At 50.8% G+C, this 16,522-nt stretch overlaps 5 protein-coding genes across 5 annotated transcripts; 3 read left to right on the top strand and 2 right to left on the bottom strand.

Moving 5' to 3' along the window:
• Nucleotides 1-51: 51 nt before the first annotated feature.
• Nucleotides 52-2,193, top strand: nop9 (RNA-binding RNA processing protein NOP9; the record flags this gene model as incomplete). Its single annotated transcript, XM_056617128.1, has 1 exon — nt 52-2,193. The coding sequence occupies one exon, from the start codon at nt 52-54 to the stop codon at nt 2,191-2,193; it is 2,142 nt and encodes a 713-aa protein (XP_056477485.1).
• A 686-nt stretch (nt 2,194-2,879) lies between these two features.
• N7532_004633 (pyridoxal phosphate-dependent decarboxylase family protein) lies at nt 2,880-4,677 on the top strand (the record flags this gene model as incomplete). The annotated part of the gene is made up of 2 exons (XM_056617127.1): nt 2,880-2,924; nt 3,031-4,677. The coding sequence occupies 2 exons, from the start codon at nt 2,880-2,882 to the stop codon at nt 4,675-4,677; spliced, it is 1,692 nt and encodes a 563-aa protein (XP_056477484.1).
• A 128-nt stretch (nt 4,678-4,805) lies between these two features.
• N7532_004632 (RINT-1 family protein) lies at nt 4,806-7,501 on the bottom strand (the record flags this gene model as incomplete). Its single annotated transcript, XM_056617126.1, has 5 exons — nt 4,806-6,413; nt 6,469-6,613; nt 6,665-6,970; nt 7,030-7,277; nt 7,355-7,501. 5 exons carry the CDS (start codon nt 7,499-7,501, stop codon nt 4,806-4,808), a joined length of 2,454 nt encoding a protein of 817 aa, XP_056477483.1.
• Nucleotides 7,502-7,666: 165 nt separating this feature from the next.
• N7532_004631 (putative DNA ligase I) lies at nt 7,667-10,213 on the top strand (the record flags this gene model as incomplete). Its single annotated transcript, XM_056617125.1, has 1 exon — nt 7,667-10,213. One exon carries the CDS (start codon nt 7,667-7,669, stop codon nt 10,211-10,213), a length of 2,547 nt encoding a protein of 848 aa, XP_056477482.1.
• Nucleotides 10,214-10,917: 704 nt separating this feature from the next.
• On the bottom strand, nt 10,918-11,921 carry N7532_004630 (uncharacterized protein; the record flags this gene model as incomplete). The annotated part of the gene is made up of 2 exons (XM_056617124.1): nt 10,918-11,729; nt 11,849-11,921. The coding sequence occupies 2 exons, from the start codon at nt 11,919-11,921 to the stop codon at nt 10,918-10,920; spliced, it is 885 nt and encodes a 294-aa protein (XP_056477481.1).
• Nucleotides 11,922-16,522: the final 4,601 nt, after the last annotated feature.

The following is a 16,522-nucleotide window of genomic DNA, read 5'->3' as shown; positions in this document are numbered from 1 at the left end:
ATCCAAAAAAAAAATCCAGCGCGCGAGCTTCTCCGTCCAAACACCAGTGCCATGCCTCGTGAGAACCAGAAGAGAGGCCGCCGGGCCGAGAAGAAAGCGCAGAAGGAAGATTCAAAGCGCAAACATGATGCGGCCTTCGAAGCTCCCTCCGCGAAGCGCATCAAGCCGTCCTCCGACGACGCCGACGCCGACGGCACCGCGGACCAGACCTACGACGATCCCTACACCGAGAACGCCGACTACATTCCTCTTGAACCTGAGGACCAACAAGAGTATGCAGGAAATGATGAATCAGGGGATATGCCATTCTACGGTCTGCTTGACGCCGACGAGTCAGAGTATTTCTCGCGCGCCAACGAAATGCTGGAAGCGAACCAATTTGCCGATGCTGAGGAGAAGAACCTGTTCGTTGAAAGTGTATACCAAGAAGCCAATGGGAAGGAGTTGAAGATTGCCTGTAGCCAGGGCTGTTCAAGGCTCATGGAAAAGCTGATCTCTATGTCGGACATTCCCCAGATCCGACGTATTTTCAGCAAGTTTATCGGCCACTTCCTTCATCTTGTGCAACACCGCTTTGCCAGTCACTGCTGCGAGACCCTCTTCATCAACGCAGCTCCCGCGGTCATGGCGAAGACGCCAAAGTCTCAAAATAAGCAATCGAGCGAGGACGACGGAGACGCCGAGCCAGAGCAGTCACTTGCCGAAATGTTCATGACTGTCATTGAGGAGCTAGAGGGAAACTGGGGATATCTTTTGACCGAACGATTTGCGTCGCATACCATTCGTGTACTTCTGCTGGTTCTCGCCGGTGAGCCGGTCGATGTCGTTTCGAGTGATTCGATTGTTGCCAGCCGGAAGAAGGAAAGGTTGGGTCTTACCGATGCTGATAAGGAGGAGAAAGCATCCAAACAGAAGCGGAGCGTTCCCGAGTCATTTGCTCCTGCACTGAAAAAGATCATGACTGATATGGTCTCTGGTTTGGACAACACCTACTTGAGAGCACTGGCGTCTCATCCCATTGGAAACCCTGTTCTCCAGGTCATGTTGTTCCTGGAACTTTCCCACTTCGGGAAGTCCAGCGCCAAAGACTCCAAATCCATTTTGCGACGACTTGTCCCTGACGAATCCTTTGAAGAAGGCACTGAAAGCGCAACCTTCATCCGTGGCCTTCTTTACGACCCTGTCGGCTCACGCTTGGTTGAGACCATGGTGCGCTACATGCCAGGCAAGGTGTTCAAGAACCTCTACAAAAACAACATCCGCGGTCGCATTGGATCGCTTTCCCGAAACACCACCGCCGGCTACGTTGTTCTGCGAACCCTGGAGAGACTTGGAAAGGACGATCTGCAGAACGCGATGGAACTGATCATTCCTGAAGTGCCGGGTCTGATTGAGCGCGGACGTCTGATCGTGCCTCGGGTTTTAATTGAGCGGTGCGTGATTCGCAATGTCGACACCAAACCGTTTGCCAAGGCTCTCAAGGAGGCCTATGACCAGGATCCCTCGATCCGACTTCGACAAATGCTCCGACTTGACGGGACAACTGATGGTCCTCAGCAGGACGCTGAAGATGAAGTAATGGAGGGCGCAGACGATGGAGAGAAGAGGGATGGAGGGAAAAAGGCGTCCTCTGGCTTCTCTGCAGAGAGACTCCATGGCTCTCTCTTGGCACAGACGATACTGACAGTTTCCGGGCCGCTCAGCGAGCTCGTCTACTCCAGCTTGCTTGCTCAGTCTTCCGACTTCATCATCCAACTCGCCAAAGAACCCACCTCCTCCCGCGTCCTCCAACAAGCCTTGACTCTTCCCACATCCACCGGCCAGTTCCGCCGACAGTTCACTATTCGCTTCCAGGGTCACATCGTGGAACTTGCGCTCGATAGCAGCGGGTCTCACGTGGTGGATGCGCTTTGGTCGGCCACCAAGGACATCTTTTTCGTCAAGGAGCGGCTGGCCCAGGAGCTTGCGCAAAGTGAAATGACCTTGCGCGATTCCTTCCTGGGTCGTGCCGTGTGGCGCAACTGGTCCATGGACCTATACAAACGCCGACGGGGCGAATGGAAAGACCGGGCGAAGGGCATTGAACGCCAGCCCGAAGATAGTGAAGGCGCTGCCCGACCTAAATCGAAGATCGAGCTGGCACGGGAACGCTTTGCGGCCAAGCAGGCCGAGGCTGCGCCTGCGAGTCAATGAACAAAATAAATACCCATCTGATGATTGTCGATACTATACCTTGATGCCGTGGACTACAAAAACATGATCCCTGCACAACAGTGGCTGCAGCTGCGGGAGGCTTGCAGGATGCAGATCTTGGCATTAGTTCATTTCTTATTTCTATAAAAGCTGCATTGTACGATAGACACCCAGAATTCGAGAGTAATCGGATTGCATTATTTGCGCGGGACATTTGATACTCTGGCTGTTGCCTACCCTAAGGTACAATAATGTTAACGTATTGATAAGATTTTCCGCTGCGGGGAAGATTTGATGGGAGTGCCCCTCCAAACGGCCGCTTTGTCGCGGCAACCGGCGGGTGTGACGCAAATCAATCGACCTGTGAATGGGCAGTGCAGTAGATCTAGACTGGAAGCAAAGTATTCAAATGTAGACTTCATCTTCATGCCCTCTCTTTGCTGCAACAATGTGCTTCACCACTTCGGCCGATGATGATGTCAGGCAGTCGGCGCGTCGAATGTCGCCATCGGCGGTGACCTTCCCTACTAACTTTTTTTTCCCACCTGCGCTTCGTTGGGACGCTCAACTCAAATTCAACGCCTGACTTGCTTGGTACCTTTCCGCGATCCCTGTCCATATCATAGTCATCATCTGGCACTTCATTGGATATATCACCATAGAGGCTCTTGCGATTGTCTGCCCCGATGTCAGAAACTTCCCCGACCAGCCGTGCCGATGAGGTGCAAAGCGTAAGTCCTCAAGCCCTATTCACGGCAAATTCCTGGTACGCAGAGAAAACTGGGTATTTTTTGTTTTTATGGAATCATTGGACTTAACAAATGCTTGGATATACAGCTCTTGAAAGCCGTCGAGGACCTCCTCATTCCCTTCATTCGAGCTGCCGACGAACCGACATCTGCTGTGCAAAAGAACGGCGCCAGTGCCACCAATGGAGCCAACGGACATGCGCAAGGGACATCGCTGGTTGAATACAGAAAGCCGGGGGAACTCCGAGACATCCTGAAGCTCGAGATCCCGGAACAAGGCCGACGACAGGACGGTCTGATCGAAGTGCTGCAGAAGGTCCTGCGATACTCCGTCAACACATGGCACCAGGGATTCATGGACAAGCTCTATGCCTCGACTAATGCTCCCGGTGTCGCTGCCGAGCTAATTCTTGCAACCCTGAACACCAACGTACACGTCTACCAGGTCTCCCCTGCCCTGACCGTCATTGAAAAATATACCGGCCAGCGACTGGCAAATCTCTTCGGATTGAACGGACCTCGAGCAGGCGGAATCTCTGTACAGGGTGGCTCAGCTTCTAACACCACGTCCATTGTGATTGCGCGGAACAACCTCTACCCCAGCACCAAGGAAAACGGGAACGATGGCTACAAGTTTGTGCTCTTCACCAGTGCTCATGGCCACTATAGCGTCGAGAAAGCTGCGCAGATGCTCGGATTTGGCAGCCGCGCCGTTTGGACTGTGCCGATTAACAAGCAAGGCCGCTTGATTCCAGCTGAGTTGGAGAAATTGGTTCAAAAGGCTCAAAGTGAGGGACGGACTCCATTCTACGTCAACGCCACTGCTGGAACAACCGTGATGGGATCATTTGATCCCTTCGAGGAGATCGCGGCGATTTGCAAGAGATACAATCTCTGGTTCCACATTGACGGATCTTGGGGTGGCTCCTTTGTATTCTCCCAGCGACAGAAACATAAGCTCACTGGCTCAGAGAAGGCAAACAGTATTGCGATCAACCCTCACAAGATGCTTGGTGTCCCTGTGACATGCTCGTTCTTGTTGGCATCCGATATGCGCCAGTTCCACCGAGCGAACACATTGCCCGCAGGCTACCTCTTCCACAATGAGGATACGGAAGCTGCAGCGAATGGCAATGGACACGAGACGGAGTTGGAGACCGACTCGCCTGAAGTGTGGGATCTGGCTGACCTTACATTGCAATGTGGTCGTCGTGCCGATTCTTTGAAACTGTTTTTGGGCTGGACATATTACGGGACTGAGGGCTACGAGCAGCAGATCGACAATGCTTGCGATGTTGCCGCTTATTTGGCAACCCTCGTTTCGCAAAGCCCGAATTTCATCCTCGTTAGCGAGAATGCGCCGCCCTGCTTGCAGGTCTGCTTCTACTATGCCCCTGGCAGGGAGTTCGTTTACCCCCGGGGCATCGTTTCGAACGAGGAGCAGCGTGGTAAGAATAACAGCAAGGTGACTGAGCAGATCACGCATGCTATCGTCCCCAGAGGCTTCATGGTGGACTTTGCGCCTCCCAGCGGGGACGAAGATGCAGTTGGCAACGGCAAGTTCTTCCGATGTGTAGTCAACGTCCTGACGAGCAAGGAGACGGTTGAATCTCTTGTGCGTGCCATCGAGAAGGTTGGGCCTGCCATTGCGGAATCGTTGAAATCGACTACGCCTGTCGTACCGCTGAAGCGACTGGCTGAGCATGGCCACGGCCCTGTTGTTCATAATCCTTGAACATACTCATCAACATATTGTTGCGATGTGATTTGTACATATCTCGATAGACGATGAATTTACGTGTAGATGGATACTGGCATCATTGGAAGATAAACTGGGAATTGATTCGAGTCAAGATTGCCCTTTTAGCTACCAATCTCCACCCTCCGCTCCAACACTAACCGAGCTTCAGCCTCTGTAAGCCCATCAACTTCAAGTTCAGCAAGCACAGACCGGGCGCTCTCGTTATCCTTAAACAACCTCTTTTCAACATCCCACAGTCCCAATGCGGCCTCGGCGTCCTCTGTGCCTTGCTCGAGCGTCGATGCATTCAGGTTAAGAAGACGCAATCCTTCGCTCAACTTTCTCACAATTTGCAGAGAGCCTCCTGCGTGGCCTGCCGTACCGAGAGTGGTGTCCACCCCATTGCAGAGATGATCGACGTCGCTCAAGAGTTGGGCTGCGCCCGTAGCAGAAAATTTGTTTCTCGTCAGGACATTGTCCCAGACGTAAGTCTGAATCGAAAGCAGAACTTGACGCGAGACTCGGCGTAGAGGAGCGACACCTAGGGTATGTGAGATGAAAGAAAGCTGCGTGGATAGAACGTTCATGGCATGAGCCAGGTCTGATGTTAGAGGAAGAGGAGAACCCGCTGCATTGGCAGAAGGTGTAGAGATCGTAGCCCAGGTTGATATACGAGAATAGGGCTTCAAGGCGGTAGTAATGTTCGAAGTCAACGTAGAGATGATGATGGTTTCGGATCGCCGCCGAAGACGACGATAGGCAGAAGCGGTTTCATCGAAAAGTGCTCCGTCCGAAGAGGGCTGAGTGCTGGATGCGTTGTTCTTTGCAACAGCCGGAGAGGTACGGGATGCCACTTCTGCGATAGTCATGGTACCGGCCACATTTTGACCATCATCACGTTTTCGGCGAACTCGGTCTTGGAGCTCAGACCATAACTCAACAAAGAAGACATCGTTGCTCCAATCTTCCATTTTCTTTTCCAGGTACTCGGCACTACCGAAGACTCTGCAAAGACGTTCAAGACCAGCCACGCCTTCCACGCTAGCCTGTTCATCGGCCCCTTGCACCGTGCGACCGAGTGTAGATGTCATCGCCAGATACGCTTCCAAGGCGGAAAAGAGGCGCTCATGGAACTGGTCGAAGATGGTGATTTGAATATCAATAAGGAACCGCAACTTCTGACTGAACGAAGTCAATGGTTGGTAGCGCTCGGTGATGGTCTCAAGAAGGTCATTCACACGGATCGCGGCCTTGGTAGGCTTGGTTGCGGTGCGCTCAATTCCATCATAGTCAATGTGCCCGCTGTCCGGGTTGTCGATAATGTCCTTATATCGGGCCAATGCAAATTCCTTTTCGACCTGGAGCCAGCGATCGTACCAGCCGTGCTTCGTCAAAACTTCCGCAGTCATCCCTTTCCAATTTCCTTCCGCATATGGATCTGGAAGGTAGTTCCATGTTTCTCTCATCTCGTTGTCGAAACTCATCAGCTCGTGAATGAAGTGGCTGAGCAATTGGGGGTGGTCTGCGATCTGGGGCAGGAGCGAATCGATCTTCTGTCTCAGCATGGGCAGTAGTGCATTGATGAAAGCATGCAGCGCATTAAAAAAGTTCCACTCCAGATCCTGTCCCACAGACTCCAGCCTTTCATCCAGGATTGGCTGGAGATATGATGTGAAGAATCCTCCAAATTGGTTAATCAAATCCATGACGTGCGATAGGAAATATTCCGGCTAAAACTGATATTAGAACATGTGGCTCTGTTTGTTTCATGATACGGGTGCTTACCTTGTCAAGCCTGTTGGTCGGTTTGTCGCCACTGAAATGATACTTGAACCGGAGTTCGAGAGGATGCACCATCACTTCCAGCGGGAATAAGACTGGCGGCTCGAGGGTATTACCAACTGCCAAAGCATCGCGACCGGGCAGCTCACTGTTTATATTTAGACAAGAGGATAGGGAATGGGGCCGACTGTCAACATACGGGGCTTGCAAATCAATCAGAAGCTCAACATCTCGTCTCCACTCGCCCAGCAATGTTTCGGTGATATTCAGCTCCCGCGTCGGCCACTTCATAGACTCCAGAGTTTTCTGTAGCCTATCGCCAAAGAACTTCTTCAATTGCTGGCGCAGGGCCAGTGCAAGCTTCTCGGTATAGGCAATAAGGTGGGGGGCGGCGCCCTCGGCGGCGGGCTGGGCTTCCTTGAGCGACAGGACAATACTGCGGAGTCTAGCGTAGGGACTTAGGGCGGCACGAGGCTCAGATGAGATGCTTTTCAGGGCTTCCTTGCTGTATTGCAACTATTAGAATCCATTCCCACCCAGCCAAGGTTGCGGGATGCTTCTTACCTCAGTTCCTCGGCCTCCTTCAGTAGCTCCACGTATCCCTTAGAGAGTTCCAAGCGATGGAATCTCTCCATGCTCTTCTCCAGTCGGTGTACTGCTTCATCACTGGTCTCTGATTGTGTGATGGCCTTCAAACGGCGATCAATATCCGCCTGCTCCTCCGCGAATACCTCGGCCCGCTTGCGAGTGGCTTCGGCGTGGTCATTGGATGCTTTGGTTGCATTTGAAAGCGCCTCGTGTGCGTCAGCTAGCTAATCGGTCATTTTGTCAGTCATCTGTCTGTCTGGAGCGATTGTGTCGTTGCGTTGGGGACGAGTGGAGGAATTACCTGCTTCCGCTGAAGCTCCTGCTGCGCACGGAGGTTCGAGAGCAACGAGTCGAGACTCTCCAGGTCCGTAGAGACCTGGATCTTGTCGTTCAGATAATCTTCCACCCGCGTCCGCTCATGCGACGAGAGCGACGTGGGGGGCGCCATAGTTGAAGGGGGATCTTCGATGCGGGAGGGCAACGGTGTCGCGAATGCGACAGCGTCGAATGTTGATCTCCGCCTTTCGGTCTGACGTACCCGCTCGCCGGCATCGAGCCAGCTTCCCAGTGGCAACATGCGTGCTTTCATTCTGCACTTTCTCCACAAGAAAATATGTCCAGCCCGGCTAAGAAGCGCAAGCGAAATGGCGTCGACGGTTCGCCGCAGAAGACGCGTAGTATTGAGTCGTTCTTCAGAGGACAAGCAGCCCGACAGCCTGAGCCTCAGCTTCAACCACAGTCAGAGGTAACAGAACAGACCCTCTCGGACGAAGCTTTAGCGCGCAAGCTCCAGGCCGAGTGGGACCAAGAAGGAAGTTCCGGTGGCTCGTCTTCGACCAAAAACCAACCCGTACCGACAGAACGTGAGACAGCTACATCTTCGTGTACACCTTCGATTCCAGCGGATGCGACACCACCAGCACCAGTAACACCAGCAACGCCGACGAAGAATACTTTGTCACTACAGTCGTCAGCGGGTACCGAGGACTCGATATCTCTTACGGTACCCTTCGACCAGAATCCGCAAACTTTCGATGCGTCTACGTATGCCACCGAATTGCGGTCACAGTGGGCCAGCGGAGGCGGCGATGCTTCATACGCCCTGCTGACAAGAGCCTTTGTTCTGGCGAATTCGACGACAAGCCGCATAAAGACAGTCGATACGCTGGTGAACTTTCTGCGCGTCTTAATCGAAGGGGATCCATCCAGCCTCTTGCCTGCCGTTTGGCTGGCTACCAACTCGATTTCGCCGCCATTCGATGAAGTAGAGCTGGGGCTGGGCGGCTCTTCTATTTCGAAAGCTTTGAAGAAAGTATACGGTCTTGATAGCCAAAGTCTCAAGACGCTCTATGATAAACATGGTGATGCTGGAGACGTCGCTTTTGAGGCCAAGAAAAGACAGACCTTCACTCTGGTCAAACCAAAGCCATTGAGGATCAAAGGCGTGTATCAGTCGCTACTCAAGATTGCTATGAGCAAGGGGTCTGGTAGCCAGGAAACAAAGCAACGGATTGTGGACAAGTTATTGCAAGATACACGCGGTGCGGAAGAAAGCCGGTATATTGTCCGCACTCTCGTTCAGAACCTTCGTATCGGTGCTGTCAAGACAACTATGCTCATTGCACTGGCACGGGCGTTTCTCTACTCGAAGCCGACTGGGGCTGTATATGAGATTCGATCACAGCAGGAGCTTACTCGATTGAAAAAGGAGGAGCTGGCTGAGATCTACAATAATGCGGAAGAAATCGTCAAGGCATCATATGCCCGTCACCCCGACTATAATGATCTTGTGCCGTGTCTAATGGAGATTGGAGTGACAGAAGAACTTCTTGTCCGATGTGGGCTGGCATTACACATTCCATTGCGGCCCATGCTTGGCAGTATCACACGCGATCTTGGCGATATGTTAACGAAGCTTCAAGGAAGAGATTTCAGCTGTGAATACAAGTACGACGGACAGCGTGCTCAGGTTCATTGTGATGGCAAGGGGAAGGTTTCTATCTTCTCTCGTCACCTCGAGCTCATGACAGAGAAATACCCCGATTTGGTCTCGATTGTTCCTCAAATTCGCGGAGACGGTGTGTCCAGTTTTATCTTAGAGGGAGAAGTTGTGGCTGTGGATCAAAAGACCGGGGATCTGCAACCCTTCCAAACCCTTACCAACCGGGCAAAAAAGAACGTCGAGATCGGTTCAATCACCGTCAACGTGTGTCTGTTTGCTTTCGACTTGATGTATCTCAACGGGGAATCTCTATTGGATAGGCCTTTCCGCGAGCGTCGTGAACTGCTCCGAAGCCTCTTTCTCGAAATTCACAATCGCTTCACTTGGGTCAAAAGTATCGACGCAACATCTGCCGACTCGGAAATCGTGCTGGAATTCTTCAAAGGCGCCACCGACGCGAAGTGTGAGGGTATAATGGTGAAGGCTCTCGACAATACGATCAAAGAAAACGGGAAAGCAGAATCTGCCCAGATCATCAACGATGCAACGACCATCTCGGAAAACATAGGCCAATCAAATGAACTATCAGAAACTGCCCCCGCACAGTCCATCAAAGAAAAGGGCACACGACGCAAAGCTCTCCTCTCCACTTACGAGCCCGACAAACGGCTCGAGTCCTGGCTTAAGGTCAAAAAAGATTACAGCACATCGTCGGAGACGCTCGATCTCATTCCCGTGGCTGGATGGCACGGTCAAGGCCGCAAGGCCAAATGGTGGTCTCCAATTCTCCTCGCGGTACGAAACCCCGAGTCCGGCGTTTTGGAAGCTGTCACAAAATGCATGTCCGGCTTCACGGACAAATTCTATCAATCCAACAAAGACAAATACGCTGAAAGGAGCCCGAACGTCATCTCAAGACCTAGTTGGGTGGATTATAACGGCGAGCCGGATGTTTGGTTCGAGCCACAGGAGGTCTGGGAGATGGCATTTGCAGATATTACACTCAGCCCGACGTACCCGGCTGCCATTGGGTTAGTGAGTGAGGAGAGGGGTCTGAGCCTCCGATTCCCTCGGTTTCTCAAGGTTCGAGAAGATAAGTCGATCGAAGAAGCCACGACATCCGATTATCTGGCATCATTATGGAGAAAGCAAGCCGAGCGGACAAAAGAAAATGATAGTCACTTATATGAGCAGCAGGAGGGGCTGGGTTTTCAATAAATGAAAAAAGATACAACTTCTACTGCTTGTGTTGGCATATTCTAAGATGGCACTTCTTCGTATATGATTGACAGCATCTTCACAAGATTGTTATTATATAGCAGTGATTTCTGTCTCATCACCCTCTGATCACTGAATGTCAACATCCATGTCCGGTGGTATTGAAAACTGTTAGAAGCGGGCGTATGGAGTAATGGGTATGCGTTCATGGAAAGAGCTTCGTATTTGACTCACCTTGTTACGGAAGAAGAGGATGTGAAGAGTATTATTGAAAAGGACTGTTATTGAAGGAGATCACTATGGAACAAAAGTGCTACTGAAGCATAATAATATTGTAGAGCAAGACTGCTATTGAAGGATAAGATTGTGGAGAAAAATTATCCAGTCGGAGGTTAAGAGCGGTGGGATCAGGTCACCGGACTCATTACCTGCCATGACAAAAGAATAAGATACAAATCCATCAACGCGAAATCCTTTGTAAAACTTTCAACGTACCAGAAGATCAATGGACCGAACAACGTAAAAAGCAATTAGAAATATGAATATCCAGGACAGGTAATGCAACTTGACAGCGGAAGATTGCTCAACGGGGTCGGGGCCAAAGTAAATTCTCAAACTAATAGAATAACCATAATGTGAGTAACAAAATCAAGCAAGTAAACCTGATGTACCTGCGATGTCGGAAATAGCAGGGTGATCGTTACTCACAACACAACCAACCACATGAAGATGACGGCAGGAATCAGCCCGCCGACTTGAGCCAGTGGGGGATCAGCGTCATTATTCATGGGCAAAGCAGTCGGGGCGCTAGGGATCTTGCCAGAAGGGTTGGTACCTTTGGAAATGGTTACACCATTTCCAGTGGTGTTGGTATAGGCTCCACCAGAAGGGAAGGAAGGGAGTCCAGTTCCAGTACCAGCACCAATGCCGCTGACCTTAGCAACCGAAGAGAGCGTGGTATGCTTTTCAGTGCACGCATTGCCGTGAGGGCACTCGGTCGTCTCAGTGGCAGTCTCAGTGATGTGGGTAGTAGCCAGCGGAGCTCCAGGAGCCCCGCTGGTAGAAGACTCAGTCCCAGTGCACTCGGTATCGGTCAACATTGGGACAGAGAGAGTCTTGGTCTCAGTGAGAGTATTGCCAGTAGGAGACTCGGTCTCGGTGCACTCGGTCTCGGTCACGGTAGAGACAGCGGGAGAATCAGTCTCAGTGCACACGGTATCGGTCATGGTAGAGGCAGAAGGAGTCTTGGTCTCGGTGGAAATATGGCCAGTGGGAGACTCGGTCTCGGTGCTTGTCGAGGTCTGAGTGACCGTGCAAGTATCAGTCGTAGTAACCTTACCGGTCGGGGCACTATTGACTCCAGTAGAAGTCGTGCAGGTGAGATCATCGGTTCCGCAGACAGTCAGAGTCGTGGTATCAGTAAAGGTCATAGTCGAAGCAGGGTCGATGGCATCGTTGGAGCCAACGAAGACTAGGTCAACCTCACGACGGCGCAGTCCCTCAGAGGTATCGAGGCCTAAAGTCAAGTGAGTCAAAAACTGATTGATGTAGGAGCTGAGAAGGTGGGATGGGGATGGAGGGGGTAGGCGGTGATACTGGGACAGAAAGAGGATGAAGCAAGCTGGGGTCACTTACCGTTGAAGCCCATGGCCATGGTCGCCAGGAACAGCGACCAGAGAATCATTACGATGCTCATCTTGAGCTTCATAATGGCGATTTTGTAAGCGAGTGTAAGTCAGTTGAGGTTTGGGAAGAGTCACGAAGCAGACGTTGGAGAGAAACGAAGGAAGAAGCGAGTGTGGGAGAGAGGGTGAGAGGGTGAGAGGAGAGGAGAGGAAGAGGGGAAGAGGAGGAAGAAGAAGACTGAGAGAGGCGGTGCCTGGAGGCAGACGCGGGCTGGGGTGGTGTGGCCTCACTTCCAGTCGCGCCTTCCCAGTTGGATCCGCCGCCGGCTCTCGGCGTGTTGACTGTCGAGCAGCGCGTCCGTGGAGGAGAGCAGCCTACGGGGTGCCCAAATGACTCGCCAAACTCTACATTGGTGGTTGAAAAATACCTGCGGTGAGGTAGGTATAGGACGCGGTGAGAACATACTACGACGAGTGGATCAAGGCATCGCCTTGCTACTAGTAGGCTACGGGACGTCCGCGCCCAAGATCCTCATTCACAAACTTATGGGAAAGTTGTCACTGTCACTATGGACTGCGGTCTACTCCAAGCTGTTTTGGTGGAACGGGAAACACTCACAATGCTACCACTACCAGGCTCAGCGGCTTTCCAGGGCTACATTAATGAAGGCGCCTTGATTGAGTTGTCCTTGACAGCTCACCTGGGCAGCCATTGAACACCCGGCAATATTTCCAAACGTACACCAGGAAACACCAACTCCTCCATGGATCCACTGGAAAGATATAATAAAAGATCCGTAGACCATCTTGGAAGGACGCTTGTTTATCCCGTTCGTAGACGGTCAAAGTTTACGAATTTTGCCAGAGAGTGTTCAGTTTTGACTTGGAAGCACCGTATAGTCCACTGTCATCTCCCAAGGAACAATAGTAAAGCCTATACCCTCATTTTAGGTACTAGTAGTAGTAGTAGTAGTAGTAGTAGTAGTAGTAGTAGTAGTAGTAGTAGTAGTAGTAGTAGTAGTAGTAGTAGTAGTAGTAGTAGTAGAGGGACACTCGTGGTATTGCTTGGTACGACAACATACTGGGTGCACACTGCAATCATGTCGTGCCCATGATATGAGGTTGATGAAAGTTCCAGTTCCGACTTGTTGCCCGCGTCTCCGATAATGTTCCAATAGTCAGAGCGGGGTACGAAGAGAACCTGACCAATATTGACCCAGATGAACTCTTGGCAGAGTCTTCTACGTTGGATAAAGAACGCGGCGAAACATTCAACTTGTTAGCTGAATGCTCGAAAATTGCTTTACCTAGGTAGCGGTAGATGAGCGGAGGAAATTGTATCTGTGCGACGGAATCGAGCAATATAGTATATTTGAGTATGGACAGTGGCATCAACCATGGGGCGGATGTTGCAGGTTTATGACTGGTTCGTCCAGGATTAGGGTAGGCAACGTTACCATCCAGCCGGGTCGATCCAGAGCTGTCATGTGGTCAGCCCCTACCGCAAAACCGTGGCTGAACGCGCCATGCTAACGGTTTCGGGTAACCCCATAATAATGAAGGCACATGTGGGCATCAAATTATGAACGATTGACCTAAGGTGCTCCAAAATTAGACAGAATACACATCTCACCTTGTTTTTCTTATTATTGTTTCGAGTTCCGAATCTATGGAATCTCTCCCGCAAGGAGCACATCGGGGAAGAGGCCTGCCCGATGATATCATCGGTGCTGGGCTAAACAATCGAAATAATTGGGGTACTTTCGTACCTGAGATCAGCCCGAGTTCACTCGGTAGCAAGGTCTTCCCTGGAACAGATGGCTGCGAGAACAGCGCGAGTGCAGCATGCGAATCAAGATTACCGGCCAGGTCAGGGTTATCGAAGCATCCGAGCGGGACAGCGGGGCATTAACGAATCCCACAATAAAAATACAATTGCAAAAAACAATAATACACAATCGGCGCGACATGGGTGGAAATTACAGAGGCCCAACTTCCTTTCCAAGAAGGTTCGTACATACCGCTCTAGTGGGGAATCATTGAAAAACGACTAGACCATTGTTAGCCTGGAAATTATGGTATTGCACAAAACCGCGCGGTGAGCAGTGCAGTGATTGGCGCATCTCGCTCCGTAACGGGACGAGCCGCGTGGGAAACGCCTAGCGGGGTGTTTTCGAGCACTTGCAGGCATGGGATCCGCTTCCAAGGAACAGCCGTGGATGATGTCATTGTCTTAAGCGGGCACCCTCAGCAGAGCCTAGAGGGCGGCGAGACGGAAATTGCGTGTCTGAGAGGAAAATTGGATAACGTCTATGATGTGAATAGTTATTGGACCACGGCAGCAGATTACAGGGTAACAGGAGGGGTAGTCGGGATCCGCTCAGAGAATGGAGGTAGAAACGGGCTAGAGGGAAGGGTTGTCACAAAACATGGGCATGGAGGGGTCAAGGATCGGCAGGTACGGAGAATGTTCTGGACCCTTACTGATGTGATACACAGGCAGAGGCATGGAGGGGCTGGGGCTGGGGCCCTTCTGATTCAGAGGCGTATCCCCAGTAATGGAGCATGGAGCTACAAGGTATACCAAGGAGGGGCAGAACATGATACGCGAGTACAATAAAAAAAGCTTTTTGGTACCCAAGGGTACCGAGGTATAAATTTTTGAACGCATCAAAGAGAAAAATTGAGATGCGGATTATACACTAGCGAGTTGTTAGTTAAGAATGGTGTGAAACGAAAGCGCAGATGAAGATCGCTGGTGGGACTTTCCCTTAGCGTTGTCTCATTTTCATGAGGAGTAACCATTGAAATTGCACTTGTGATGGATGACTTTGGGCAAGGTCAAAATGGTATCTGGTATTGGAAAGAGACATGTGGCAGAAATCGTCTGCATAGTTCGCGCAGCCTTCAAAAAAGATGTTCAATCAAAGCACGTCCAGCTTGAACTTATTACTAATATCGATCCTGCGATTCTATTTCAAATCTTGGATAGAGTAGTAGTTATCTTTCCGAGTTATAGTATATTAGTAATAATCATCCCCATAATCGGAGGTACTATTGTTCTCGCTTTGGGTCATCGACTGAAAACATTAAGAATTTTATTCCCGCAGTATCCAATTCAGAAATTTCGTGTCGAGGATCCAGACCCAAAGAAAGCGAAACTTCCCCATTCTGTAAAGCCCCACTGTCATCATCGTCATCGTTAGGAATGTCAACAACTCCCGCACTCGGAAGGTGTCTGAACACCCAAAGATCGATACACACGACCGATCCCATGATACAATTGACCGGCTGTCATTTCCCCGGTCCGAGATTCCGGCCAATGGCATTAGACTCCTTGGGGTAGAAACATTAACCCCCATCAAATCACTGCCTACCAGAGATACCCTATAGAGGTATGGTACATCCCATGCCGTGACTTTCCCATGGAACGAGATGGAACTCCCAGCAGCCCTGTATACGTTACCTGGTTCCTGGGAGCGGCTCTGGGGGTGGGGGTGGGGTCCCGTAACTTTGTAATTTTATCCATTAGGCGGTGAAACGCCATTTGATAAAAAATTTCATGGCTCATATCTCAGAGACCGCTACGTCGTGGTGCAGCGTGAGACAGGTTTTACGGTCTGCCGTATGAAGGTCGTCTTTTTCGTATACACTGTATCTGCCGGTCCCACACACTTACGTACCCAGCTTCGGACGCCAAGCGTTACCATTTTCCACCCTCCGAGAGAAGATTTTTGATGCTAAGATTTGGGGCCGCCGATCTCCTGGACGGAGTCGGTCCGGAGAAATGAGAGGATGAGCTGCACAAGAAAAGGATATTTACCGAAAAGAAGGAAAAATGAGAATGGCTAAGATACTGGCGAACCAATCGTATTCTGGTCCTATGCATCGAATTTGGTTGTTTTGTAACCCCGCTCCATAGTGACTGTATCAAAAGATCCAAAGTCCGTGTACGTACGCCCCAGACAGAGGATAAAATTTTGAGAGATTAAAACAAGGTAAGCCGGCTCAACGAGACGAAATGCACAAAGGCAACGTAGATCGGTATCAAACGAGCTTCATAAAAAAAGAAACGGGGGTATCAACTTCGCGTCATCCCGGGACCAATTCCATTCTCGAAGATCAAGTGATGAAACAAGTGTAAATGTATATCAACAGTTTGTACCGTGGTGCCCATCGAATTCATATACCGTCGCTGGGTATGCCAACTCCATGTGATAAAAACTTAACACAAGGTGAAGAATCACGGAATGATAAAAAAAAAAGACAAAAGTCAAAACTTATAGTGACAAGGCATCATTGTGGGGAGACTCGTATATTATCTCCGTATCCAACGCCCTAAGATGAATGATCGCCGACCCAATGATATGACGGAAAAGATGCGCAACGATGAAAGTGGCAAATCGCATTATGTTGAAGAGGGCGGATGAGAAGAGGGCTTCCCAGCAACAATATACACACCAGGTGCAACCGTTTCCCACGCAAAGCGAGGCGAAGCCGACGTCCAGACGTGGGGAGGAGACTGGGAAATGGAACGAGGCCAAAAGGTATAGCAACGATCATGAGGGGTCAAAAAAAAAAAAAAGTGTCGTAGCGATCATTCATTCCATGGCACTGCTGAACGATGCTGAAAGGAAGGTATCGTGGCGTCTAGTGGGGTGTAGGGTGTGGTGTAGAAGCGGGA

The sequence above is a fragment of the Penicillium argentinense genome, assembly GCF_028826775.1.
Source record: "Penicillium argentinense strain IBT 30761 chromosome Unknown utg000004l_segment0_segment0, whole genome shotgun sequence".
Classification (NCBI taxonomy): domain Eukaryota; kingdom Fungi; phylum Ascomycota; class Eurotiomycetes; order Eurotiales; family Aspergillaceae; genus Penicillium; species Penicillium argentinense.
The sequence above is the reverse complement of the archived record's forward strand: the minus strand, read 5'-3'. Positions and strand labels throughout refer to the sequence as shown.